Source organism: Podarcis tiliguerta (genome assembly GCF_965153285.1).
Source record: "Podarcis tiliguerta genome assembly, chromosome: 2".
Lineage (NCBI taxonomy): Eukaryota > Metazoa > Chordata > Lepidosauria > Squamata > Lacertidae > Podarcis > Podarcis tiliguerta.
Window position 1 is genome coordinate 65,054,166 of NC_139535.1, and position 27,337 is coordinate 65,081,502.

The following is a 27,337-nucleotide window of genomic DNA, read 5'->3' on the forward strand; positions in this document are numbered from 1 at the left end:
TGCCATGATTGCCACTTGATAAACCTCCTTAAAGCGACTAGTCACCTCATTCATGCTATGGAGAAGTGGTCCTATTCATGATCAGTGACCAGTGACACTTGCTTCACTAAGCTAATTCAGTGTAGTGTGACTATTCATCAGAAGTGGAGCACAATGCAAGTACATCTAAAACAAAGCAAAGATATTCAAATAACTTTCTCACTGACTTCATTCAGTTTTCACTGCCTCTGGGCCAACAATGCATGCCAGGGTCCGTTAGGTCTGTCAGGCAGAAGATCAAAACAAGAGGCACCAGCGATGGAACTGGAACGAGCTGTATTCTCTGCAACTTCAGCCTTCGGTAACAAGGGGACCCTTTATTATTTTGCACCGCTGAAGTGATCTGCACGAGACGAAAGGAAAGAACATCTGGCAGCAAAGCATCTACCAGCTGTACAAACAGTGTTGGGGGCAGGGTGTTAAAACTGGGGGAGATCTGCAAGATACTAAGATTTGAACAATGGCTCACGCTGCTGAATCAGTGTGTCACAGGGCACTTTTTCATTCATTGTATTTATATTCCATCTTCCTTCCAAGGAGCTCATAGCAGCATACGTGGTCCCCTTCGTTTTTACCAAGACAACCAGCCTGTGAAGTAGGCTGAGTTGAGAGATAGAGGCTGGTCCAAGGATCCCCAGTGAATTTCGAAACTGATGGGCAATTTGAAAACAGGTTTCCCCTAAGCCCTAGCCTGACCTTCTGCCATTCCACCACATTAGTGTGCGTGCGTAGGAATATAAGGTTTAGGCATGTAGAAAACCATAGCTATGTAGAAATGCACAGGTAAAGGTTTACCTGACCGCCTCTGTCTAAAGTGCATCATTCCCCTCCTTAGTGAAGGCTGCTTCGGAAGCATGTACATGGCGAATGCAATGTTTGATGTGGGCTCCCACAAGTACACCTAGCCCAGGATCAAGTGGGGAGAGAGGGGGCATGTGCCCCAGGCAGAAGGTTGGGTGGGGCAAGATAGCATCCTGCCCTGGCCACCACCCACAGGGCCTTCCCTGGTGCAGTGGCTTTAAATGCAACTGGCACCGGCAGGGTGGGTAGGGGCCTGCTTTGGCTGAAGCAGCTCAACCAGTGCCAGATTTACGTATAAGCTAAACAAGCTATAGCTTAGGGCCCCACTCTCTTGGGGGCCCCCAAAAAATTTAAAGGAGAAAAAAAACTGGATGTACATTTCCAAAATATAAGATAAAAAACAAAATAAAACCTACATACAGCAACAGTGTTTTGTGTTGTGTAGACTCCTATGATGTATTTCACCGTTAATATACTTCTTAATTGCATTTCAGTTCAACAATTACTTTGATAAAATACACACACACACCCAATATATCAATTTGAGTCATGCGATATATTGGGTTGTGTGTGTGTGTGTGTGTGTGTAATTTGGTATATATTTCAACAATTCCAAAGTCTGACAGTCAGTAGCACATATGTTGTAAAGGTGTGGTGATCCGTTGTGGAATGACCCCATTGAAGAAGATAACAGTATTACCCAGATCACATTGTTAATATTTAAGGGGCCCATCATAAGAGTTCAAGCTTCAGGGCCCCCAAAATGTAGGTCAGCCACTGGGTCCAAGATGAGCTTCCCTAATCCCCTTTTCCCTCCTCATCCTCCCACATGAGGGATGATCACCTGGTGAAGCAGCTTCCCAGTGGTTCAGGGTGAGGGACACCCCAGGGCTGGAAGGCAGGTGCTTTTTCCAGCAGCCATTTGGGAAAAGAGCCGGGAGACATACTCTGTTCTACCACCCCAATATCTGACCTCTAGAGAGGCACTTCTCTTCCTCCAGGAGGGTAGAGTAGGGCCACGTCACCCATTTTTCTTTTTCTTTATTGGAGTGGGCAGAGAAGTACACCTTTACAACTGTGCAAACCTGTGTTTTATATCTAGCAATTTATTGCAAAGCGCTTTTGTTGATCTGTGCTGTATATAGCAATACACTGTAAATGGCTTATAGTGTAAATTGCTTTGAGTGCCCCCTGATAAATGATTCATAAATCAAATAAATAAATAATACATTTGGTCAACATCCACGACAGCATTTTTTAAATTAAAATTTCTCATGTGCTTTTATCACAGTTCAGTTATGGCCAAAAAGGCTAATAAAAAAACTGGCCTGCAAAGGTATGTTTTAATTATCAGTACTGGAAGGTATTTGGCAGCATGCTAATGGACTTGATGTTGTGCCTTCGTGAAGCAAAAAACGCATGGCAGTTAATTTTAAGTACTCCAGTGTTGTGTCACTATCCCTGAAATGAAAGAGGAAAGGAGACGTATCATGCAGAGAATATCAAAACAATCATTTTAAGTCCAAACAGGAAAAGAAAGTGGGAAATGTAGAATGATGTACAAACGGAGATATGTTGCTCCCCCTGCTGACGATTATTGAATATAACCAAAGTGTTTCTCAGACTGCAAAATCCGGACCATGCCTGCAGCAGTAAAAATCCTGGGTGTCCCTTATTTTCAAAACATTTTTGCTTCAAAGAATCCATGAGTACCTGGCTTGTACAGTATCTGAAATAGAAAGCTTTGTACCAAGGCATCCACTGAAATCCTCATAGGCAGATGGCAAGAGCAACACAGGAAAAGTGCAGCAAGGAGATGAGAGCTACTCATTACCTTCCTTTCCAAGCATCAGTTATGTCTGCAGAAAACAAGGGAGATAGCAGGGACTGCCTAATGACTTTGTTCTCAGCCACAACACCTTGCATTTTTATAACAGCAAAGGAGCCTAAGAAATCCTGCTGAGTTGAAATACATCAGTGTTAAGCTTTTGCCAGTGACTTTGCCCAGCTCCTTAAAGAGGCTCAGATTCTGCTCATTGATCACCCCTGCCTGCTGCTCCTGCCTGTTGCTCCTGCCGTCTTCATAAGTTCACCTGCAGCTGCCTGCCTTTATTCCTAGGCTGCAGGGTCCCTGGAAATTTTGTGCAAACTTAACCCAACAATGTTGCACAAAAAACTAGATTCTGAAATGGGCAATCTGTGTGGCTTGGGGGGGCGGGGGGGGGGAATCTCCGCCTCTGTGAAATGCAGTTGCTCCGCTTTGATGATAATTAAGCCTACTTTGTAGCAGGGTGAGAATGTTCTCACAATTAAAGTCACAACAGGAAGGCTGCCATCTTTCTGGTGCCATCACATGACACAACCACATGGTACATGAAGTCAGTGTGAATTAATATGATTCCAGATTGGCTAGATCATGTAGCTGCCAGATGATGAAGAATCTTAAAACACATGTAGCGACTGCTGAGAGTCTTGAATAGAAGTAAAATGGTGCACGATAGACTAATTCTTCTACATACTAATATTCACCTTTAGCCACAAAAATTCACCTCTGCTTTACTCTAGTCATGCATTGGCTCTAGCTCAGCAAGCACCCACTTATGTGGGACTCTTATGGCTGTCGGTTAGGCCAGCTCTGTCAAAAGGCCAAAGGGGAACATGCTGAAGTAATTGATAGCATAAAGTGGAGGCCCGCAAAGATGTAAAACAGGGATAGAGATGAAAGGGTGGGTTTTCAATTGCTAAAAAGGAAGGATGTATGCATGGTTGAAATGGGATGACTCTGTGGAGCAGAGGAAGAAGTTACAGCCAACATTTCCTCTGAAATGCCAAATGAAATGTTCAGTAATGAGGGCCAGATTATACATAAATATATAGTGTCCTTTTTCCTTTAGCAGCTGTATGTGTTTGGGTAATTTGTTTGGCAAACCATAACATACTGGAAGAAGTCTTACTTTTGAGAGTCAACTGCTTTTAAATAACTTTCTGCATCAGTTCCCCCCACTTCAGATGCAATAGCAGATCACAGTTTGCCTCTTGATTCAAACGCATGAGAGGAAATCAGGGCATGTGATGGAAGCATGGAAGCCCAGGGTTTCCTCATGTAGTGCCAGACCGTGCTTAACATCATGTCTGAATCGAAGCATTGAATCCATCAAGCTTGGTCTTGTCTACTTTGGCTCTTTAAGTTCTTAGCAGCTGTTCTTAGCTCTCCTACATGGAAACTTTAACTGGAAATAATGTAAATTGGGCCTGGGAGCTGAAATGTGTGTAGCAGGAGCTAGCCACTGTCCTACAGCCCCTTCCCAATTATGACCCCACACACACACACACTGCGCATGTGCGCATTCACACGGCCTGCTCCCTGACTGCCCACATTGTGCACTGGTGGGTAGGCTGCTGATGTACGGGTGTGAAACAGAAAACCTCTGCTTGTTTTCCCACGGGTACCAGTTGCCTTGGAAACTATCACCTCCGGCTTGTTATCTGGGGATGCTTTTAAAAGGGAAAGCACAAGTGTGTGTTCAGCCAGGACTGCTAATGGGTGGAATGCTTGGCACTTGGGCCTATGGCTCCCTCTGAGCCCATTGTGTTCCAGAGCATACGGTTTATGAGTATTTGTTCCCCACAAACACCACCTGTAACAGCTTACTCTTACGGTTTGTTTGTACCCCGCCCCAATGCTTCACTTTCTCACGCATTGGAAGACTGCAGGAGGTTATTCTGCACAATCCCACTGCCCATATGCGGATCAAAGTGAGCATGCACATCCAAATGTTCATCATTGGGGAGACATCTATTTACAATGCATCATAGTGTTTATGGAATGTTTGGAGAGGAATATGAAGGATGTGTTTGTAGCTGAACTAGACTGCACAGTCCTATTTTGGCTAATTTACAATGCAGTGTAATGCAGACTTACTCCAAAATGCATCCCACTTATTTCAGATGTCTCAACTATCTGTAAGACTGCAGCCTTAATGGTTTCCCATGCCTATTGATGTAATACATGATTCCTGTTAAGTCCAAAGGTTACTACTTTAAGGGTACAGACAGAACCTACTTCTTGGTGAACGCTTTTAAGGTGATTGTTGCAACCTTGATCTCCCCCATCCACCTGCCTATTGCTAACAGTGAAGCCCAGGATGAATTGGGAACAAATGTCAGAGGGCATCTCAAAGATGTCCCTTATTAGGAACAAGCTCTAATGCACCTTGGGCATGAGAAAAGTCCACGAGAAATGCAAAACCTAGGCTGGAACTGCTCCAGACACTGGTGAACTGGAACTGCATAAAACACAGACCTTACACACTTGGAACTTTTAAAAAACTGGAAATACATTTGTGTTTGTCTGGGGAATGTTTATTGGTTCATTTTTGTTTTATTATTGTTTGTTTATTGTGTTCTCATATTGTATTTTTGTTGTTGTGAATCAGCCTGCAATCTTCAGCTGAGCAATTATAATGAAAGTGAGGATGAGCTGTCAGATGGCTTTGATCGTAGGCCCCCAAATGACATCTGGTGGTGGCAGCTGGAACATACCAGTTGTTTGGTCTAACACAAAAGGTATTAGCGACTGATGTGAGTATATTAGCAATTTACCTCCGCAACATATGCATCCTGCTTGTAGATTTTTATTTTCAATTACAACTATATTCTGAAGGCTTACAGTTTACATACTGAAGGATGGAATGAACGCTTTATTATTATTTAATGAATTATATATCACCCTATAGCCAGAGGTCTCAGGGCAGTTCACCCAAGCATATTGCTCTTTAGAGAAGCCAGAGCACATAAGCTATTCATTTAAATTGATGGCAAACCACTGGAGCCACAACTGTGATCAAGCTATATCTGATTAGTAGGGTCAGAATGTAGATGTGGATAGGTGTCTTAAAAAATGTGGCACTTGTGGCTCTCTAGATGTTGTTAGACTCCCATAAGCCCCAAGCAACTAGCCAATGGTCAAGGGTGATGGGAATTGTAGTCCAGAAATTTCTATAGGGTTGCAGATTCCACACCTCTGCATTCAGATGTGCAATTTTGGATCCAAATTAAGGCTCATCCAAATTTGGATTTCATATTCTAGAATTAGGAAGCCATGTGGAACCACAACACAACTTGAACTGTTTCAGTGCATTAGTACCTTCATCGTTGTATGCTCCATCTGCTTCTAAACATTTCAGTCATAAGCTTATATACTTTTGTAGTTTTCTTTCCTCAAACTGACATTTGTACTTGAAGTAGCAAGTTTGTGCTTGAAATTCAGCAGGCAGAATGATGGCAGGGAGCTCTAGCTGTTGCTGAAATAGTGTTTTCCAGCCCTGGGGAATCAGTTCTAACCAGATGTTCGTTTCAGTATGGTCCACTTAAAACTACAGCACTCTTCATACAGAAAAGTTGGAAGAGTTAACAGCTCCCCAACCCTTGTTGTTGCCAAAATGTATGTGCAAAAGCAAAAACCGAGAGCTGCACCTACAACCTTAATACAGATGCAAAATGCTATCACCCATAAATAACTATATAGAAGTTGTTCCTTACAAGTTATCCCTAAATAGTCCATTCTGGAGCTTTGCAGCAGGCAATAAAAAGGTTGTAATCACTTTCCTCTACTTAAAATGTGCAAGTTGTTTCTTTCTGGGAACAGAATGAAAACATTACTGCTACATTAAAAGACTTTTCTACCCCAACCTCGCAGTTTGAAAGCACATCAAAGTGCAAGTAGATAAATAGGTACCACTCTGACGGGAAGGTAAACAGCACTTCCATGTGCTGCTCTGGGTTCAGTGTTCCGTTGCACCAGAAGCGGCTTAGTCATGCTGGCCACATGACCCAGAAAAACTGTCTGCAGACAAACGTCCGCTCCCTCAACCAGTAAAACGAGATGAGTGCCGCAAACCCAGAGTCATTTGTGACTGGACTTAACTGTCAGGGGTCTCTTTACCTTTCCCCAGCACAATTTTTACTTTTCATTGAACCTGCAATATGAAGCTGCCCTGGGTTTCAAAAGCAGATTCGTACATGGCAGCAACGGGGATAAGTATTTTTAGTGAAAAGCAAAGTTAAACCTTCCTTGACTTTTGAAACACTCCATCTCTTCTCCAAGTGTCAAAAATCAAATTTCATAATGTACATTTCCCCACACACTATATATAGTCAACATGTATAGGAAGCAGATCTTTCAGTATGCTAGCCCTGCTTAACTGAAATGAATAAGCTCCATTCCATTTTATTTTCTTTACATGTACGTAGTTTTGAAATAGTTTTATTTACAGCATTATACATTAGTTGATATATCACTGCTCAATAGCAGTAAGCAGTGTAAAATTATTTGTAGAAATGGCTCTACTTGGTTTTGTTTTACATACCAAGGATTAAACTTCTATAGCTTTCCATAATGTACAACAGATGGCTTTGGTTAAAAGTTTGGAGAACTGTACAATATGACTATCGGCTTTGCTTTTAAGAAGCTTTGCACAATAAAGATAGTGAGACATGGTTATGAGATTCAAGCTCATCAGGAGACAAGATATCTTCCACTTTACCTCAAAGTACCTGGCCTCTGCTGCTCTTCCAACCACACCTCACCAACTGCACCCTAGTTTTAAAAATGTCCTTCCCATTTGTAGTGATAAAGTGGATTAGTACTTTAACTGGAGCAATTTATATGAACTGAAGGAAACTGGTTCACTCATCTTACAATTTTGCTTTCTCTAGTTTATGTGAACAACACATAACTAAGGCTACAATACCAAACACGCATACTTCTGGGTAAACATTCACAGGATTACACTGAAATTGTGCATAAATGGCTACAAACAAAATCTGTACTAAAATTCTACCCTGTTCATGCGTAACGCAGTGCTTACATGCACTGAACATCCATTTCAGCTGTTGAGATTTGCATGGTTACAGTTTTAACAATTTTGTTAAGGTAACATTCTACTTGACATCAGCAAAGCCTGGTTCCTACAGTTACCCAAGGCTCAGAGCTGGAAATGTTATGTGAAAATGAAACACTCAGAATTGATCTTATGTGGGAGGCTTAGGTAATTTCTATGCCACTCTACTAAAATCCCAGCTGTCAATCTAGGCAGAATCATGTATGTTTACTTCGTAAATCTCGCTAAATTTAATGGGACTTTAAACTAAGTGTATACAATCCAATTCCTGCTCCAACTGATAAAATGTGCCTGCCAAATAAAGTATTGCACCAAATAAATAGAGCATGAACTGAGCTGAAGTTAAACACCTGCTTCCCAAGTAGAAAAGGTGTGTACTATCAAATATTGAATGAAGAGAGCAGAGCTTCTGATTGTACCTCTAATCAGGCATCCCTTAAATATGACCATTTCTGAGATATGTTGCATACAATGGTATGTGAAATACACAGCAGTCTTGCTTACATCTCTGGGCTAGCAATCTCTGTATTTCATTCAAGATAAAGAATTTCGTCATCTGTACAACTTCAAACTACAGGAGAAAGTTTTCACACTCTCCCATGAAAACCAGTAGAAAAATGGTGCATCTGGGAAAGTAGATCAAACCTTTCTCCTAGACATGCTTGTTTTCAAAATGAAGTACTTTTCATGGCAGGAGCAAACAGAAATACCAAAATATAGTACAAGCGGGCAGACTGGCCAAACTTTTTCCAATAGGGTTTTTCAAATGGTTTTTCCTTTCCACTCTGTACTAAAGGTGTTTGTTTGTTTGTTTGTTTAGCAATGAGTTGCTTACACTTGCATAAGTTCAGATCCTGCAGCAGTACCAAGGCAACTGTTAAGATACAAGAACCCTGAGCTTCAGTAGCGGGGTGGGAGGTTAGAAAGAACTGTTTTTTCTCTGTAAGGGGAGCACAACCTGAGAGCCTACAACCGGAAAAGATGGGAATTTCTCTCACACACATGCACACAAACGCAACCAGGGGAAATATCTCTATAAACTGGGTTCGGGTAACCAGTATCTTTAATATCAGAACATTCAGAAACACAAGTTATTTTCCTGGAGAGGCATCACTTATAAGTAGCATCAACACTATACAGACATACATTATCTATCCTTTCTCAATGCTGGTATCTGTTTTATTTACATAATAGAATCCTGTACAGGAAGTAGTAAGAGTTCTCTCTGTGGGTTGTTCGGCAGAGAAGAAAAATCAAATGATTGCTTGTATCAGACTGGCAGGATGAGAAAAGTGAACTTGCAATTCTACCACGCTTCAAGCTGTGCTTACAGCACATGTACGGGCAGTGATTGCTGAAGAGGATAACTTAATTTACTGAGCTGTTTCCGAACTGCCTTTGCTGTGATCACTATGGCTGCCATCTGCAGTGCCACCATCCATCCGTAACTAGAAAAACCATAAGCTCTCGGACATGTATTGACCAATGTTTTCTATACAGTTACATAAGTCCATAAGCAATTTTTCAACTGGTTTAATAATAATTTATTATTTATACCCTGCCCATCTGGCTGGGTTTCCCCAGCCACTCTGGGCGGCTTCCAACAGAATATTAAAATACAATAGTCTGTTAAACATTAAAAGCTTCCCTAAACAGGGCTTCATTCAGATGGTTAGGGGGGTTGGGGGGGGGAGAAACAGTGAAATAGTGCATTTACACAGTTGTCCTGTTGTAGCTTGAGCATTGTCACAATACTAATACAAATATAGGCCTCAGGCATCATACTATAAGCTGTTGTTGTTTACAAGGAGTATATAACCACTGGTTTTAATTAAAGGAACAGCAACAGGAGAAACAGTACTTTAACTCAAAATCCAGACACCCATTAGGCAGAAGTTTACCAAGAAGGCCAAAGTGTTTAGCCACACCAAAAATACTAGTACAAAAGTAACTTGTACTAAACCACGTGCTTAACAATTTAATACAAATCTGTTAAAAATACTCCAATTAACTGGAGGATAAACTAAGCACTTAATGGATATACTTTCAATGTATACACTATTCAGTATACTCTATTCCATTTTATGATTGGCATAGTACTGCCGGTATGCAATTAACTGAGGAAAATAATTCAGTATGTTTATATTTAAGATTCCTTATTTGCATAGAAAGCAACACCCTGTACAGCCAGTTCTGACCAATTCGGTCTTTTGCCTCATTGACCTTTTTTTTACCATGTTGGCATCATATCAGGAAACCACATTCTTCCAAGGTGTTTGGAAACTTCAGAATGAATTTGATCCAGATTGTAGTCATTGTCTGGAATAAGCACTTCCTCCATAATGGACAGCTGGGTAAGCCTGCCTCCGCACATCTTTACAAACTCAATGAAGCCTCGACATGTAACTTCACATTCACCAAGCCCCATGGCAGTTAGATTCTTACAGCGTTCAGCAATGCGAATGAGTTCATCATCCAAGGGCTGTAGGCCATTAGCACAGACAACCAATTCAATCAACCTTGGGCAGTTCAGTCCAATACGCCCAAGCATTGATTTGCTTACTGCACGGCCAAAATAAAGATGAGTTACAGGGGTTTCCTCCCTGAAGAATGCATCAAATTCCTCCTCATATAGGAAGAAGTACATCACAATGTTGACTTTGGGGGAGTGTTTAATGAGAGCATCCCAGCTTTGTTTTTTGATAGCGTGAAATTCAATCTGTCCAGGATTTTCACTCACAACATCTATACGAAGATGTTCAAGATTAACATGCTTCTCACTAGAAAGAGCCAGTAACAATTCGTCACTTAGTAGATAGTAATTAAGAGCGAGCTCCCTAAGGCCATGACACTGGTCAGCAACACAAAGAATTCCTAGGAATGACAAAAAGAAGGAAAGAAAAGTTAAGTACAAAGAAAGACTCTAACTTAGTTTACCTCTACCATGCTGAAAAACATTCCCAATTCCAGGACATCACAATTATCAGAAACCAGCTTCAAGTTCTTAGGTTGTTATCTAACAACTTTTATGTGAAGGTGCATAAGATTGTGTCATTACGTACGTAGCCTATAATAAGGACTAGGATTTTGCCTGCCATGTATATCTGTTTGAATGCATCACTTATTTATATAAACATTAATGTATGTTTTAAATGAGGATTATTGGCAAGAAGGTCTGTATATTGTTCAGCGGATATTTTAGCAATCATTCTAGATTGAGGTCTAGGATACGAAATAATGCTTGTAAAGAACTGTTTTTGGAAGTTCCAATCACTATGGAAAGCAATGTAAATGCTCACTGAGAAAAATAGTGACACTATTGCATTTCAAAATGTAACTTTTTTGTACAGTCTGCTGTCTGTATGCATATTTTCTCTCAGTATGTTTCAAGAACAAAAACCTTCACAACAATTTTATTTACCCAAAAGGATTTGACACCTATGAAAGGCAGTACTTGTCAGTATATTAACAAAGCAAGCAACACAAGCATAAAGGACTCAAATCTTAACATAGTCAATTAGTGAAGTTCATTCACCAAAATTTGAAGTCTATGGAGAATAAAGCTGTGATTTTCTTAATTGTTTTCAGTTTCCAAACATTATGGGCCTACAAAGGTATTTCATCTGAGTAGCAGAGACTATGGCAGCATCCACATAGCTCAATAAAGCAAAGTTAATAGTTCATTGTCAACACAGATGGCTCTTGCTTTGGGAATGTTTTTGTTTTGTTGCAACCCAATCGTAAGGCTAAATCATCTCTGGAGTGAAACAAGCCATGATCCTCTTTCAGATGTAATGCTAATAATGATATATACAGTTTATTTCTTGTGTAATAAAGACACAAGTTGATAAAAGAATTTCATAAACTTGGTAAAGTAAGAGGCAACCTTGATAATTATGAAGATGATTTTTAAATAAATAAAATGTTAATTGAAGTAAGTAATCATGAACTGCTACTTTTAGTTTTCTCAGATTACTTACCAGCTGGTGAAACATGAGGGCAACTGCTCATTTTGAGCAATTTTAAAGTGTCACTATTGTTTGCAACAAGGACTTTCAAGGATGGATCATCTACTGGTGTGTCTTCAATCTTGATGGAAGATAATGACTTGGAATTGACAAATACTACTGTAAGCGCTGATACAAAGTGAGCCTATTCAGACAAAAAAGAAAAAGAAAAAGAAAAGGAGGAAAACATTGGTATGCAGTTATACATTCACTGCATGACATTTAAAAAGTCTGTCTTGAGACAAAAAAACCTTTAGGTTCTATACAATACCATTTACATTTGGCTAGTAAAAGTTATTTAAAGTTTCTTGATTTTAACAAGATATAGCTAGAGACTAAAAAATTAATGATCTATTACCATCAACTGCAGATGTCAAAAAAATATGACTTTAAAATTTTATTCCCAAATCTTTCTTTCCAAAGGAAAAATGTATGGAAATAACAAACAAAATAAAAAAATAACTGACAGGCCACTATGAAGTGGAAGCTCCTAATTCCATTTGCTGACTGGTTGAGTACTGGAAATGACAATAAATTAATTAATGAAAGTCAAAAATTGACATTGAGAAATCAAATGTTATTTTAAAAGGAACATGAAGCTCATGCTCATTTTAAACCCTGCATAAAAATCTGGTACTGAAGTCCCAATAAACTTCACCCTGCCACTGCAATTAGAAACTTTGCCCAACCTCACCCCAAATTACCCTAGAAATTCATTAGGTGCAGAGTAAACCTAACTTTTATAACAGGCCCCACCTCATTTTATTTACAGACATAATTTCAAGTTCAGAACTCTATGGAATATTACCTTGGAAACATTCATGAAACTTGGTTTTGCCGTTGAAATCAAGCCAAGTGTCTTGATAGAACAATTCACCAGCTGAGATAGGATGTCACAAGCTGCTTCTGCAGACTCTGTACTACTATCAACCTGAAAGGCAACACGCAATACTTTAGTGAAAATCAACATTACATTGAATTATATTCATTATGCAATGTAGAGAGCCAATGAGTACTAGCACCATGTGCTGCTTTGTACTCGTGCATTGAAGTTATTGCAAAGCACTTTTGATTCTTCGTTAGCACACCTGTCCAAAATTCTGTACTGCAACTTCATTAATGCTTCCCAGGGATTCTTGAGCAGCAACTATGTATTGTATGCATGACACAGAGTTTAGTGCTGATTTCATAAAACATAGGAAGCAGTCTATGTCACTCCAAACCTGCTGGAAGGAAGTGTACCTTCCAGGCTGTCTGGAGTGATTCAGTTTAATCCAAAGGCAGGTTGACAGTGAGCACATGATGCCAGACTTCTTGGTGGAGAGGTGGGAGGGGGAATTGTTTGGTTGAAGTGAATGGTTTTTGGACCAGCAAGGGGCTTCAGATTTGTTTATCTGCTAATTAGTGGGTGCAAGTATTGCTTTGTTTATTGCTTGAGTACTGCCAATGTTTTTGTTAGTTTATGGGGCTGGTGTGTTTTTGTATGTTATATGAAATGTTAATCTATTATATAATCTCTCCCTTTTTCCAACAGCATTATATATGTGCATGTTTTTCTTTAATGTAAGTCACTTAGACACCTTCAAGTGACAAGTGACTAAATAAGAATAATAAAAATAACCTGAAGCTATTACAGTATTACCCTTTCTCCAAATTGGTTCAAGGTGATGAAGAAAATCTATTCCTTTATCTTCACAAGAACACCGTGAAGTAGGTTAAGCCAAGAGATTGTGATTGGTCCAAAATCTGAATCTGAATCTCCTTGGTTTCAGGCTCTCTACATTTCTACCTGAAATGCTCCAAGTAGGTGGTAAATACACTATACTTCACTTACTGAAATTGGTAAAGAAATAATGCTGAAGGTGCATTTGAAAAGTAAACCCTACCTAATTAACAACAACAAAAAGTATCCTGAATCCAGGAGATGCCCACATTATCTCTTAACACTGGTTTCCCTGGGAAGATAGGAATTGGAGACATAGAAAACTTGCAGTTGCCAGCACATTTCTATCTGATATTTCTACACTAAAAAAAACAGTAAACACTAGCCTAAACAAATAAGTTTCTTTAAAATCGAAAAAATACATATTCTAAAATTCAATGTACATGAAATATTCTTAATTATTACTAGAACACAAAAGAGGCTTCTTTACCTTGAAGCTGACATACTGCAAATGATCAGCATGTCTTTTAATAATCTGTTGAATGAGATCTGGGTGAGTAGACTTCAAGTATGAAGTAGCAGGCTGATTAAGCTCAAATTCAAACTTTCTCCAGAGATCAGGAATATGAAACACTTCATTCCATCTCCGGCAAACTGAAGATGCACGGGCACGATCAACAAGAGGCAGGCATTGAAAGATATGCAAGACTACGTGGTGTGGCAGACTTCCCCAGTCCATCAAAGTAAAAGGATGAGATGTGTCAAATAGAGTGTTGTAAAAACCAGTTTTCTGCTTTTTTGTCCTCTGTAGTGTTTGAAGAACTGGATTTTCAGCTTTAGCTGTCTGCCTGATCCTCTTCATTCCGAAAGCAAAATGATTTCAGGTACAATACTGTTGAGATGTATAGAAGCTGCAAAGCTTTCTGTAAGTTTTCAAGTACTGTAGATCTCTATAAAAGTACACAGGGCAGTAACAAACAAAATAATTAGAATTCCTAAGTATATCTTGCAACTTTGCTTCTGTAAGCTATAATATTGTTTGATCCTTTGTCCCAGTTTTCAGAACAATGCATAAGGACTTAAACTTAAAGGGGGGATGAGGCACATGCATGTTTCACTCCTCTTATTTGAAATGAAGGCAATTACTAGTCTCTATATCAGAAACAGTGATAAGGTAGTGTTCCCAATCACAGGGAGGTTTGCAAGCATGTTCAGCTGCACAGCTAGTCAAAAAATAGTGGCAGGTATAAGCACAGTTTGACATAATTAGTTGGAAATCATGTTCTAATAATAAGTGATATATGAAACATATGGTTACAGTATTTTTCTTGAGGCAAGGAGTTCCATAGCTCAGCTCTCCTGACATTTGCTCTAGAGTATCACAACTTACCCACTTCCAAACTTTAAGCAGAAACAGGAAATAAGTTTTCTTTGGTATTTCCCCCTTTTATACGTGCCTTTTAAAGGTGTTTTTATTCATCTCCTGTAATTTCTTCTCCATTCTCCTTTCGCACTCAGCTCATATCTCCAACAGCCATTCCTCCATTCTGTTGTTTCTACATTCACTTCCACCCGATTCCCTTCCTTTCTATTCCTAGTTAATTATTGCTATTATATTTATTAGCTTGCATCCCTGGCAACTTTTACTCAGCATGCAAAAATGGTGGCTGTGCTGACACTGATTCAACCAAAAGCTTATGGTATGCCAAGAGAGTAGTTCAAGTACTGGGCATGCTGTGGCCTCCCTGAAAGTGGCCCAGGGCCCATCAGTAGGTCCCAGCCCACTGTTTAAGATTAACCAAATGAAAGTTTTAAATCAATTAAAAAAGTGTTTTTAATTTTGTGAATTATAATTTTTTTGGTAGAAGTTCAAATCTTTCATTAATGATAAAAATATTAAGAGGTTTAATCTTAAAGGTTAAATCTTGCACAAAGAGGGGTGTGTCCAATTGTGTCACTTACCAGCAGAGCGTTTCACCAGCAGAGTGAAACAATTTTGGTAAATTCTCCCTTCTTCCTCCCTGCCCCCATCTGTTCTGGAGAATCTTACAATTCAATACTGTATTTAGGACTTGGGGAATGGGGAATTGCTAGAAATTGTTTCCCCCCTTCACCTTGCTGAGTGACACCATAGGATACAACCCAAAATATTTTAGCAATGTAAGATGAGGACAAGAAAGATAATCTTGTACCGTATAGGTTACAGACATTTGCAGCCATGACAGATATATAACATAGGAACAATGGGTTGCATCTAGTGCTAGTTCTGCTCAGAGTAGACCCACTAAAATTAATGAATCTTTCTTAGTGAGGCCTAGTAACTTAAATGAGTCTACTCTGAGTACAACGAGCACTCACTATGTAACCCAATGTTGCTGGGGTTTTTTTTTTGGGGGGGGGGGGGGGAGAGGGAATTAAGCTAAGAGGTCTTAAGCATGAGCCAAGATGGAGTTCATCAACCTTTCTGCTCTAGAACAAGTGGTTTTCTAATCCTGGCGAAGGCCTGGACCACTTAAGTATTCCATTTTTAAAAAAATAAAGAGCAGACAAATGCTGAAAGACAGTGTTTTTCCAGAGGAAAGATAAATAGTATATTGAAGTTGAAGGTTCACATTGCTCTAAAAAACCCTTATATTCAGAGAAGATGAATAGCAGGCAAGCGGTGGGGGGGTTCCCCAGAGAATGTTGCTGGAGTCCCTGGCTGCTAATTATTGGGATAATTAAATGCGTCCTCCATTCACCAAAACATTACTAGCAAACAAGGACAATTTACAGCACACGAGTCCACTATGAGGTAAGTCTGATTGAATAGGCCTTACTCACAGGTAAGCAAAGTTAGGACAACAGTCTTAGTAATAATATTCAGATACTATTACAGTATCATCTCTAAATCAGCTGTGAAAATCATAGTATAGTTTTCTGAGAATTAGTTGACAAAGCAAGCAAAATATATAGCTATAAAATGACACAAACTATAAAGCTGCAACTGCTGTACAGTGGTACCTCGGGTTAAGTACTTAATTCATTCTGGAGATCTGTTCCTATCCTGAAACTGTTCTTAACCTGAAGCACCACTTTAGCTAATGGGGCCTCCTGCTGCCGCCGCTGCACGATTTCTGTCCTCATCCTGAAGCAAAGTTCTTAACCTGAGGTACTATTTCTGGGTTAGCGGAGTCTGTAACCTGAAGCATATGTAACCTGAAGCGTATGTAACTCGAGGTACCACTGTATTCATTTTATAATCTACCTCACAAACAAATAAGAGCATATGACAATGGTAGTGTTAGCATACCATGCTAAATCATAGCTAATGGTTTACAGTGGTACCTTGGGTTAACATATGCTTCAGGTTACATACATGCAGCCAGTTTGACCAGAATGCAGAGCAATACTGTAGGAACGACTAATTCTGCACATCTAGAAATTATAAAGCTGTAGTTGGTACTTTTCTCTGAACAAATTAATAGTTAAGACAAAAACATTGGATGAACCAAAGTGTTTCCAAATAGATTCAAGCTTGCCACCCCCCACCCCCCAGTTAGGTCAACTACAGCTTAATGGCTAGTTGTACTAGTCACCTAGCCTTGAATTAGAGGCGCACTTGCACACATACTTCTAGAGAATGTGGAAATTCCTGTCTAACACAAGTACCTTTATGGTGTCAGAACAGCCATCCCATTGATGAGTCATCCTGTCTGTGTGAAAAGATTCCTTAACTCGAGAGCAGGGTGGGGTCCTAGAAGAATGGCTAACCTATGAAGTCATCCACCAAAGAAAAAAACGACCTGCCAAGTCTAGGAAACCCATGAGGGACTCAGTTATGTTTTGGAACTATGACTTGTGCAAGTAAATCACTTTCTACTAGTGGTTTGAAATTCAAAATATCTGGAACTGATTAATTTCATGAAAGAAAAACGCCAATGGAGCAAGACCTCTGAGACAGAAGAATGTATCATGCAGTTTATAAAAGCTTTGCAAACCTGACTATATCCAAACATATGCCTTTATACTTCAACTAAGAAAATTACAACTGTTTAAGTACTAAAAATATGATAAACAATTCAAGGTTCACCCAGGCTCAGCGTTATATTGGAATGAAACCAGATACAGAGGACAGGGCAGCAAATGGCAGCAGGTCAGGGGTGTCCCCTCAATACTTATTAGCAAGGCAAGCCTGCCTGGCAAGCCGACCAAGCAATTTCCATTCTGTAAGCTAAGCACAATTTGTATTAACATGCTTGCGACAAGCAGGAAAATTAAAAGCCCTGAAAGAGCTTTGGACTATTGGAATTGAATGCCAACCAGGCAACAAATCATAAAATAGTTTTGAAGTTGGGATTCAGTACTGCTGACTTCTTCCCATGATTGCTTCTTAAATTTGTCCATTTGTAGGAAAGCTGCAATGGCTCTAATAGATTCTAATGAATCTCTGTGTAGTTTGGCAAAGTTCAGAAAAGGGAAAGATACTCCAAAAAGTATTGTGCAAAACAGGGAACTAAGGCTGCAATCCTATGGACACTTATACATATGGGAAGAAAGCAGTTCTCACAAGGGAAGGAAATAAAATGTAGGATCTCCTAAGAAGTAGTATTGAGCCAATATTTTCTAATTCTTTCATACCTGTATATAACCTAGAGTTAAGTGCATGAGATCAAATTATTCAGGAATGCGAAAACTCAAGAATAAGGTTGATAAGGAGCATTTTCTCTAAAGAGAGATGCAACTACATTTGGGGTCTTCAGAAAACAGGTGACCAGGGAAGGGGTTATGACAAGATTTTAAAATTAAACATGTTGTGGAAGAAGGGCACAGAGAAAGGGTTCTATCCCCCCCCCCTCAGAACAATCTAACCGTTTCCAAGGAAGCTGTTTAGATTTAAAATCTAATATATTTTAATAATAAAATAAAATACTTCACATAAAGCATAAAGGAAATGGGTGCCACGAGCTATGGTGATGATCACTACTTTAGAGGGCTTTAAAAGTGATTAGCTTATGGTGACTAATCTGTCAATGATTACTTGTTAGGATGATTATTTATCCCTACCACAAAACATTAGTTGTTCAGGATCAAATACAAGAGAGGGCTATTTCTACATGCCCTGCTTGTGGACGTTCTAGCTGGTCATGCTGGGAAACAGTATGCTGAGCTTAGGTCTCATCCAGCAGCTCTCTCCTTAAGTTACCACTGGAACATAAACTCCCATGAATACAGTGGGTTTTGCTTCTGAGTAACATGGATGGGAATCTGCTCTAAGACCTAAGACTCCTCCCTGCAAGAGAGAAGAGGATGTCAGGAACTCAGCTCTGACCAATAAAGGATGGGCCAGATTCTTTCAGCTTGGCTCACAGAAAAGCTGCCCAGAAGATAACTAAAGTACAAGGAGTGGAAGATATAAGGCAGAGATCGTAACTGTCTCTCACTGGCAGACTGCTAAGTGCAAATAATCTTTTTCTCAAACGTTGTAAAACTCCCATTCAGGTTAGGCACTCTTCGAATGAATATATAGTGGTACCTCGAGTTGAGAACCTTGCCCCAAGATGAGAACAGAAATTGTGTGCCGGCAAGAGGCCCCATTAGCGAAAGAACGCCTCTAGTTAAGAAGAGTTTCATATTAAGAACAGACCTCTGGAACAAATTAAGTTCGTAACTAGAGGTATCACTGTATTTTAACCATTAAGGCAGTATTTTGGTTGTAGGTACATTATTAGATGCAGACATCTGGAACTAGATTTTAAAAGTTAGTAACAGTTGGACAAAAAGTTACATTAATATCTCACTGCAGAAATTAAAATACTCTTCACTATTAATTCTTTGAAATGCAGTTGTTGTCTTGATATTTCTTTTGCATTTTATTTCAAAAACATACAGAAGACATATTTCTGGTTTATTTAGCAACAGAACATGATGAATATCATAGCATAGATAGCCTGTTTATTGCTGCACAAAGCATAGAAAGTACATCAATGAACAAATATTTATGGATAACATTCAGCTATTACTAATATGGCAATGTTAAACCCAAAGCAAACTATACAATACATTTTTGTACCAGCATTCTCTTACCTAAAGAATGTGTCCAAATTATAGTTAACGCTTGATGAATGAACTGGGTTATCTGCGGCCATGAGTCAATCACCCACATCTGTCTGCTTGCACTTCTAGGCTAGGTAAAATATCAAAGAAATTTTAATTTAGTTTGCCAAAACAGAATTTCAGAGTGAGTTTGTAATCTTCCTATAATATGTGGGAATTTAAGAACTACAACTGCAGAGAGTTCATATTTTCACCTATTCTGACACAGAGAGAGGAAGATACAGTGGAACCTCGGGTTACGTACTGTCCTCCTTACAAATGCTTCGGGTAACGAGCTCCGCTAACCCGAAAGTAGATGCCCCTAGTTGCGAAGTTTGCCCCAGGATGCAAGCAGAAGTCGCGTGCCGCCACCAGCGTGGCAGCAGCAGGAGACCCCATTAGCGAAAGCGCACCTCATGTTAAGAATGGTTTCGGCTTAAGAACAGACCTCCAGAATGAATTAAGTTCGTAACCAGAGGTACCACTGTACTAAATAAATCAATTTTCTTCTTCCTTGGAAACCAAGTTCCAGTTTTAAGATTGGAAAATGTTTAACATTCAATCTGCAATCCTCAATCCAACAAACACCTTATAACTTCATCACTACACCTGATAAAATATGGATAAGATCCTGGAGTGTGTGTACCTTTTTATTTTTAAAATTATGAACATTCATTCTCATAAGGTGCCATTAGAGATTCCCCGAACTGATCCCTTTAAACTACAAATACCTCCTGAGCACAAAAGCAATCTGGAGTTTTGCCACCACAGTTCTGCCCCCCCTTCCCCAAGGACTGATGCTGCTGTTGCATACACAACAGTTTGAATCCAACTCCTGATGGCAGGGGGAGAGCGGAAGATGGCTTATCCATCTCCTCTCCCTAGCAGTCCCCTGAAATGCCTCTACTGAATAGGGTGAACTATGGCACAGGAGACTGAAGGTAACTGCAAGAAGGTGGAGGCACCTTCCAAGAGTAGAGAACATTCTCATTCAATGTGCCTTTGGTGACTTCCCTCAGCAATCTCAGTCCCCTGAGCCTTGTGGTGAGGCTTTTCAGAAGGAGGAAAGTCACCCATTGCACACCTCTTTCCATCAGTACATAAAATCCAAGCCACAATCTTTCCGCTTCCCCCAAAATTTCCTATTAAAAATAAAACCCTGAAGAGTAGACTCAACTGCTTTTTAAATTCTTTTGTATTAAAACACACTTTTCACCATATGCTCCCTATCTGTGTTTTTAGTTCTGCTTTAATTGTGACATGGTTTTATGTAATGGGGTATTCTGTTTTATATAATACTTTGATTTAGTTTTCTTTTTATATAAAAAATAGACAAACAGAATGTTAAACAAAATATTTATCATGCAAAGACCCCAAAACCGATTAATGAATATTGAGCATTTATAGAGCAGTTTGGGTGACTCTGCAGAGCATCTTTTTTAAAAAAATGTATTTTAAAAAGGACGCACACATTTCATATGCTTTTTTATAAGGCATAATTTCATAAAAATCAAGCGTGCCTTCAGATGATCATGCACAAAGCCATACACCAGATCAGGACAAAATCCAAACAGTGCCATATCTAACAAAAACCTAAGAATTCTAGATCTGAAAGTAGTACACCTCTTTTTTTGAGGAGGGAGTTTTAAGTACAATTTAGAAATTAAGAGAATATGCCCTTTCTCAGAGGTTCAGCCAATGATCTCAAACTGGCTAAAGCACAAATGCTGGAATAGAAATTGGTAAGTGTAGTGTGGCATGTGTAAACACAGTGGACGACTTGACCCAATTCATGGTATTTTCAGAGAATTCATGAACACAAACTTTGCCATTTGCAAGTCAAACTGATATGCTGGAAAATGACACCATATAAAGGTTGCTTGTTTCACCAATTTTCAATTCTGTCATGACACAGTACAGTTTTGAAAGAGGACAAGATAAAATGTCCAATCCAAAACACAGAAGAATAATTGAGAATAGGTTCAGGTGAAAGAAGTTGTCCCATAATAACTCACATTACCATATATATTATGTATTGTCAATAATTTAGTTTTATATTATACAGGTTTAAAGTCATCTTGTATTCCAACAACTATTTAACATGAAGACAGCATACCAGTCGTATTAACTTAGACACTGAGAACAAAGTTACAGGTTTTAATGTCTCAAATGTAAACTGAGGGTTGTTTTGGAAATAGAAATATAATGTATTCTGGACTTGAAGTAACAGGAAACAACATGTAATGGCTGTTAAGAATGATGTGCAAACATCATCATGTTATATTGCTTCATAACTCATTTAAAAACAGCTGCCATTTCTAGTTGTATATTGCCCTGTGATCTTCAGATGGTAGCAACGAAAATAAATATAGTTGGCACATTTCCACACAATTGTTTACCATGCGACTATGTACCTTTTACACTAGATTCAGATATATGTTAATAACTGGAACTCATAGTTCTGCAGTAAAATCCATGTGAAGATTTAAACAGTCCTACTATCCTTATCTGATGCATAGAAAATTCGTGTAGAAAAACTGACCATCTTCAAGAACTAAGCAAAGAATCAAACAGGATACTTAAAATCTCTACCATCTGAAACAAAATTGACATTGGGTTTAACATCACCACTCTTAAGCTGTCTTTCAATGACAAGCTCACTGGATACATACCAGAAAATGCATTTTTAGCAAACAAATCTCATGATATTTGAGCTCCTGCAGTTATTTGTGAAATAAAGAGATACCTACTGTCGTTTGTTCAGCCTAGTGTTAAGCACTCCAACTTGCAATCAAGGTCCCTAGATTTTTCATTCAACACTATTGTTTTTCAAAACCTGCTGGGCAAAAATCAGAATTGAGTCAAGTTAACACTTCACGTTCCCCTACGAAGAAAAGAGCCCGTGTACTAAGCCACAAGAGCAAAATATTAAGTTTCAGGTAACAACTCATTAGGTGCCCAATACTAGCTGTGTGGGTTAATGGGTTTTCTTTTCTCCCTTTGAAAAAATCTTCCTGGCAAAAAAAAAAGAAGCAGCAGCTTCCAGCACCGAAAGCGCATCAACTGCACCCTTTTGTCCCACTGGCTGTGAGCACACCGACAGGTGAACGAAAGGCAGATAAGTCTATTTACCTGTCAGCAGCTCCAGGGCTGTTTATAAACAGTCGCTCAAGGCGTACACGGACGCGCACTTTTACGTCAGAAGCAGATTTTCAGCTCAGGGTGCATTAGGGGGCTAAGGGCTAATTACTGGCATCGCTTTATGATTTAGGAAGGCTACGGGCTTTGCTTCTTCCTCGTGCCCCCCCCCCAAACCACCAGCAAAAGGCGCTTCTTTCTCCCTCCCTCGAGTGCTGCCACCGACTTCCCCACAGGCTTCGTGAGGCCCGCCAGGGGAAGCAAGGCGCGAGGGAGCCCAACGGACGCCCCCCGCCGCGCACTTCTGGTGGGCGCCCCACTGCCGCCCTCCGTGCCAAAGGCGACTGGCGGGGGAGGCGGCTGCTTCTCTCCTGCATCCTGGCTCAGCCGCGCCTCCACCGCTCCCGACGCCTTTCAGGCCCTGAAAGTGCGCGCGGACGTTTCTCCGCCGCGGCCCCCCGCCCTCCCCCCCCCCAAAACGGGCCTTGTTGTTGCGTCTGCGGCGCAGGAGCTAATGCCGCCCGCCCCACCCAAGGCGGCCGCCCCGCGCTCCCCTCACCTCAGGATCCCGAAGGCTCGTGCCAGGACGCGAGTGGCGGGCGGGCAGGCAGGCGGAGGAGGAGGGAGGCAAGGGAAAACAAGTCGGCGGCGCCACCTCGACCCCACAACAAGCCCAGTCACTTCCGCGGCGGCGGACTGGAGGAGGAGCTGCCTCAACGCCTGACCCGCACCTACTCTCGCCTTCTTTTCCTTCCCCTCTGGCGCATGCGCGAGCATGCACAGCTCCGTTGACCTAGATTGCGGCGCGTGCGCATCTCGCTCACTTCCGCACTCTACCGCTTCGCCGCGTTCTTTTTACGACAGGCAAGCCTTTCCCTCCCTTGGAGCCGAAAATGGTGGCCTCCCGCCACCATTTTGTGCTTGTCAGGGGTTGCCATGGCGACGCTTAAAATGGTAGAAAAGGCCTGTGCAGTAGCTTTAGGGAACTCCGCTTACTTACACTAGGGTAGCTAATAAATAACAAGATGAAAAAAATCTTTTCTAATAATTCTAGTGGCACCTTAAAAATCAACTAAATATAAGCTTTTCAAGGTATGAGCTTTCGTATGTAATACACACTTCGTCTGATACTCTGAAGCAGAGGTAGGGTAGCAGGCGCAGTTATTAATAGGGTTAGAGAATTATTGCCTCTCAATTAGGAGCAGCTGTGACGAAGATGCCATTTGGTCATGCTGATGGGAGACTAAAAACAGGAGGAAAAGTAAGCTGAGTGAAAAAATTCCAGTAGGGCATCTGCTGCTTTCACTGTGAGAGAATTATTTTTGTAGACTTGAGTGCATGTGTTTTAACACTTCATAGGGCTGGAGCCGAAGCACTTTTGATTGGGTAAATGCTGTGGACGCCTGACTCCCACCAGTCTCAGATGGCATATCCAATGGCAGGGGGCGTTTATTCTGTATATGTTAAATTTATGGCCTGCCATTTGGCCAGGGTGGCAAACGCGCAAGTGATAGAGCATCTGAACACAGTTTCAATATAGATGGGAGTTGGGTGGGGACAGTGTGTGGTCCAGCAACATCTGGACCACATCCCTGCCTAGGGAATGAAATCAGTTGAATTAAGTGGTCGCTTCATGTGCTGGAAGGATATTAAAATGGGGAGCATTCCCCAGTTTAGCTGACTGGCTAAAGGAGGCTGTTGGAAATGTGAATGTCAGAAGACTTCAGGGTGGAGCAAATGTGGTTGGTTGAGTGCAGCTGTAATGAATAGGTTGATTTGAATGCAGAGAGTCATAATGCATAATTTTGGAATGTCATGAACCCCTAATAGTCCGTAGGGACTTTGAAATTCCACTCAAAACACCAGGCTTGCCTTAACAGCCCCCTCCATTTACCCTGACTCATTTCCTGAGATATATATGCATTGTCTTTTCTAGGGGTAGAGAACTTGTGCTCCTTTGGCTAAATTAGGCTCAGCACAGTCCACCATTTTGACCTGTGAGCCCATTTCCCCCCAAACCATACCTACCACCTCCTTCGCTGACATGTGGCATCAGATGCAGCTGCAAATAAACGAGCAGGAGCCCTATAGTGCAGTGAAACCCTGAGCAAAGTGGACTTGTTGTCAAAACCGATTAGCTCATTGGTGCTTACAGCAAACCACAAGTTGCTGTAAGCACAAGCATTTATTTATTTAATTAATTTGTATACCACTATTCATCCAAAGATCACAGGGCAATTCACAACATAAAAATACAAAATGAAGACACAAAAGACATAACCAAAACCAACAAAGCGATGCAAAGGATGGTCCTACACAAAGCAATGCAAAGGATGGTCCTACACATGTATAACTTGAATAGTGCCCACAAATTATTATTATTATTATTATTATTATTATTATTTTGAGTCCTGCTGCCATTGTGGAGAGGAGCTCCACTCATTTGTCAAGGCCCGCAAGGAAAGGGTGGGGGAGTTCAGGATTGGGCCTGCTGGCTGGATCTAGTTCTTCACCCAATGCCTTTTTAAATGATTCTGGAAATGTGTTAAAATCCTGCACTTGCCTTTATAAAGCATTAGGAGCCTATTACACATCATCAGAGGAAAAATAATCAACAACCTACCCGGGTGCATTCAGTTGCTGTGAAAGGGCAGCACATTTATATGGCACCTGGGGGTAGATAGCTGCAAATAGTCATTTCTAGTGGTCTTAGAGGTATGGCTTACTGTGCTTCCAATTTTCCTAAAGACCAATGCATTTGCATGGTTTTACACCAAGGCAAATAGACACAATGTAGTACAAAGTATTTCAGGACTAATTTGGAGTATAGCATATTTAAATTTTGACCTTTCATCACATCCCAATGCACTCATCACCAAGCTATTGGATTGGGGTGGGTGACTTCTAGTAGCATTTCTCCTATTATTCTATGTACCAAAACAAGCAATGATTTATCCTTGATAAATTATGTATTAAGGAGATGCAATCCATGAATTCATTTAGTCATTTGGGTACAAACTTGAAATTGCCTCTTTAACTGCTTACTTTTACCCCAATTAAACTAAGTATATGCACAGAGAAGGAGACCTCCACATGTACAACAGTCAAAAGATGAAAATTTGCACTGCAGTTTATTTTGCAGTGTCATGCACAGACTTGTCTGGTGCAAATATAAAGAGTTCAGGGTTAGAAAGGCAATAAAAGCTGCACAAGATAGTTATCACATAAATATACCTATTCAGATGAACTAGTTAACAGGAATAAATTTTAGAACACCATTCTCATTCTTTAAAATTGAAATAAATGGTCTTATCATAATTAGATGGTGCAGTTCTAATGAGGTGAAATTGCCAAGGAGACAGAAGTGGTAGCAGCATTAATACCTTCAAAGTAGGTTAGTATGTCAACATTCATGAAGGCTGGCTAGTTGTTCTGTTAGTCACCAGCAGTGTTCAGGGCTGTGTGCCATGCAATGTTCTTTAGTGGGTCTTGGCAATTTATTTAGTTCTTTATTTTTTGAAAAGAGGAATTATATCTCTGGGGGGTTTCTATATAAAAAAACTGCATCATAAAGAGAGTCAAGACATATGTCTGTACTTCCCAGCCTTCAAGGAAATTTTGTGTTGCTTACAAAAAAATATAGGCAGTTTTAAAGAAAAGGGTCAGCATGATGTGTCAGCATGATGTAACATCAGTTCTATAAATAAAATGCTAGTTCATCCATGCCATGGGTTCTTTCAACCTGTTTAAAAATAGGTAAGACTGATAAGACAAACAGCATGTAGTGCATGAAATAAGCTTTTTGAACTTAGAATAGTATAGAAATCTATTGTCACATAATTTCAACAGTGACAGAAACTAGGCTTGCCAAATATTTTCCTGAAATTATTAAAAGACACATTCCCATTATTTAGCACAACCCTACTCAATGGTACACCTAGCTTCAGTACAAAATAAATACTCATGTCAACTTAGCCGTGAGACAAAACAAGTTTGCCCATTATTTGCTCTAATTATAGAACCACTGGCAATGAGATTATGCCAAATTCTGGCAGGATATGGTGTAACTATCAATGGAACCGAATGCATTCTGGGGTTTTATGCCAACAGTCTTGTTTTATCTGCATCAGACTCGCTTAACACTGGAAGGTTATTGAGTATAGAATCAGAGACCTTTTTAAATGTCTCTGGACTTAAGGTAAATCTTCAAGAATTGGAAATAATATTCTTTCATATTCCCCCACAACTTCAGGAAGCTTCCAAAATATTACAAATCCCAATAGTGAGAAAAAAGCTTCAGATACTTAGGCATTCAAGTTACTTATCATTGAATGAATTTATTATTTCAGTCACAGACCAGTTCCAGCTCACCTACAGTATCAGGGAAGTCATAAAACACGACAGGGATACATTTGTATTATAATTTAAACAAATTACTGTGTATCAGACAAATTATATGAAGGGATGGGAAACAACAAATATGGACATAAGATGTTGGAAACAGAACTCACAACACATCTATTAACCCTTGCAGGAACAACTATTGCCAGGACATGGAAATCATTACAATTGTTAACTATGGACCAATGGCATAATGTAATCTGACAAACAGCATTATTGGAAAAAACTGACACAATAATTTAAAAGTAGCAAAAGGCCAAAAGAAACACAAATTTTATGCAGTGATATGGATTTATTGATTACAGAAATAG

The 27,337-nt window shown here is 40.0% G+C and overlaps 1 protein-coding gene across 3 annotated transcripts; it reads right to left on the bottom strand.

Moving 5' to 3' along the window:
* Positions 1-8,787: 8,787 nt before the first annotated feature.
* Positions 8,788-23,443, bottom strand: LOC310672519 (F-box/LRR-repeat protein 21-like). Of its 3 annotated transcripts, none has more exons than XM_083429803.1 (7): positions 23,185-23,443; positions 22,238-22,323; positions 19,479-19,578; positions 13,903-14,362; positions 12,558-12,680; positions 11,723-11,894; positions 8,788-10,616 (listed from the first exon to the last, which is right to left on the bottom strand). In XM_083429803.1, exons 4-7 carry the CDS (start codon positions 14,272-14,274, stop codon positions 9,973-9,975), a joined length of 1,311 nt encoding a protein of 436 aa, XP_083285929.1. In that variant the 5' UTR covers positions 14,275-14,362; positions 19,479-19,578; positions 22,238-22,323; positions 23,185-23,443; the 3' UTR covers positions 8,788-9,972. The 3 variants fall into 3 exon arrangements, with proteins under 3 accessions (XP_083285929.1, XP_083285930.1, XP_083285931.1); XM_083429804.1 differs by having other exon boundaries at positions 19,479-19,573; positions 23,185-23,385; XM_083429805.1 differs by lacking the exon at positions 19,479-19,578 and having other exon boundaries at positions 23,185-23,385.
* Between the last annotated feature and the right edge of the window lie 3,894 nt (positions 23,444-27,337).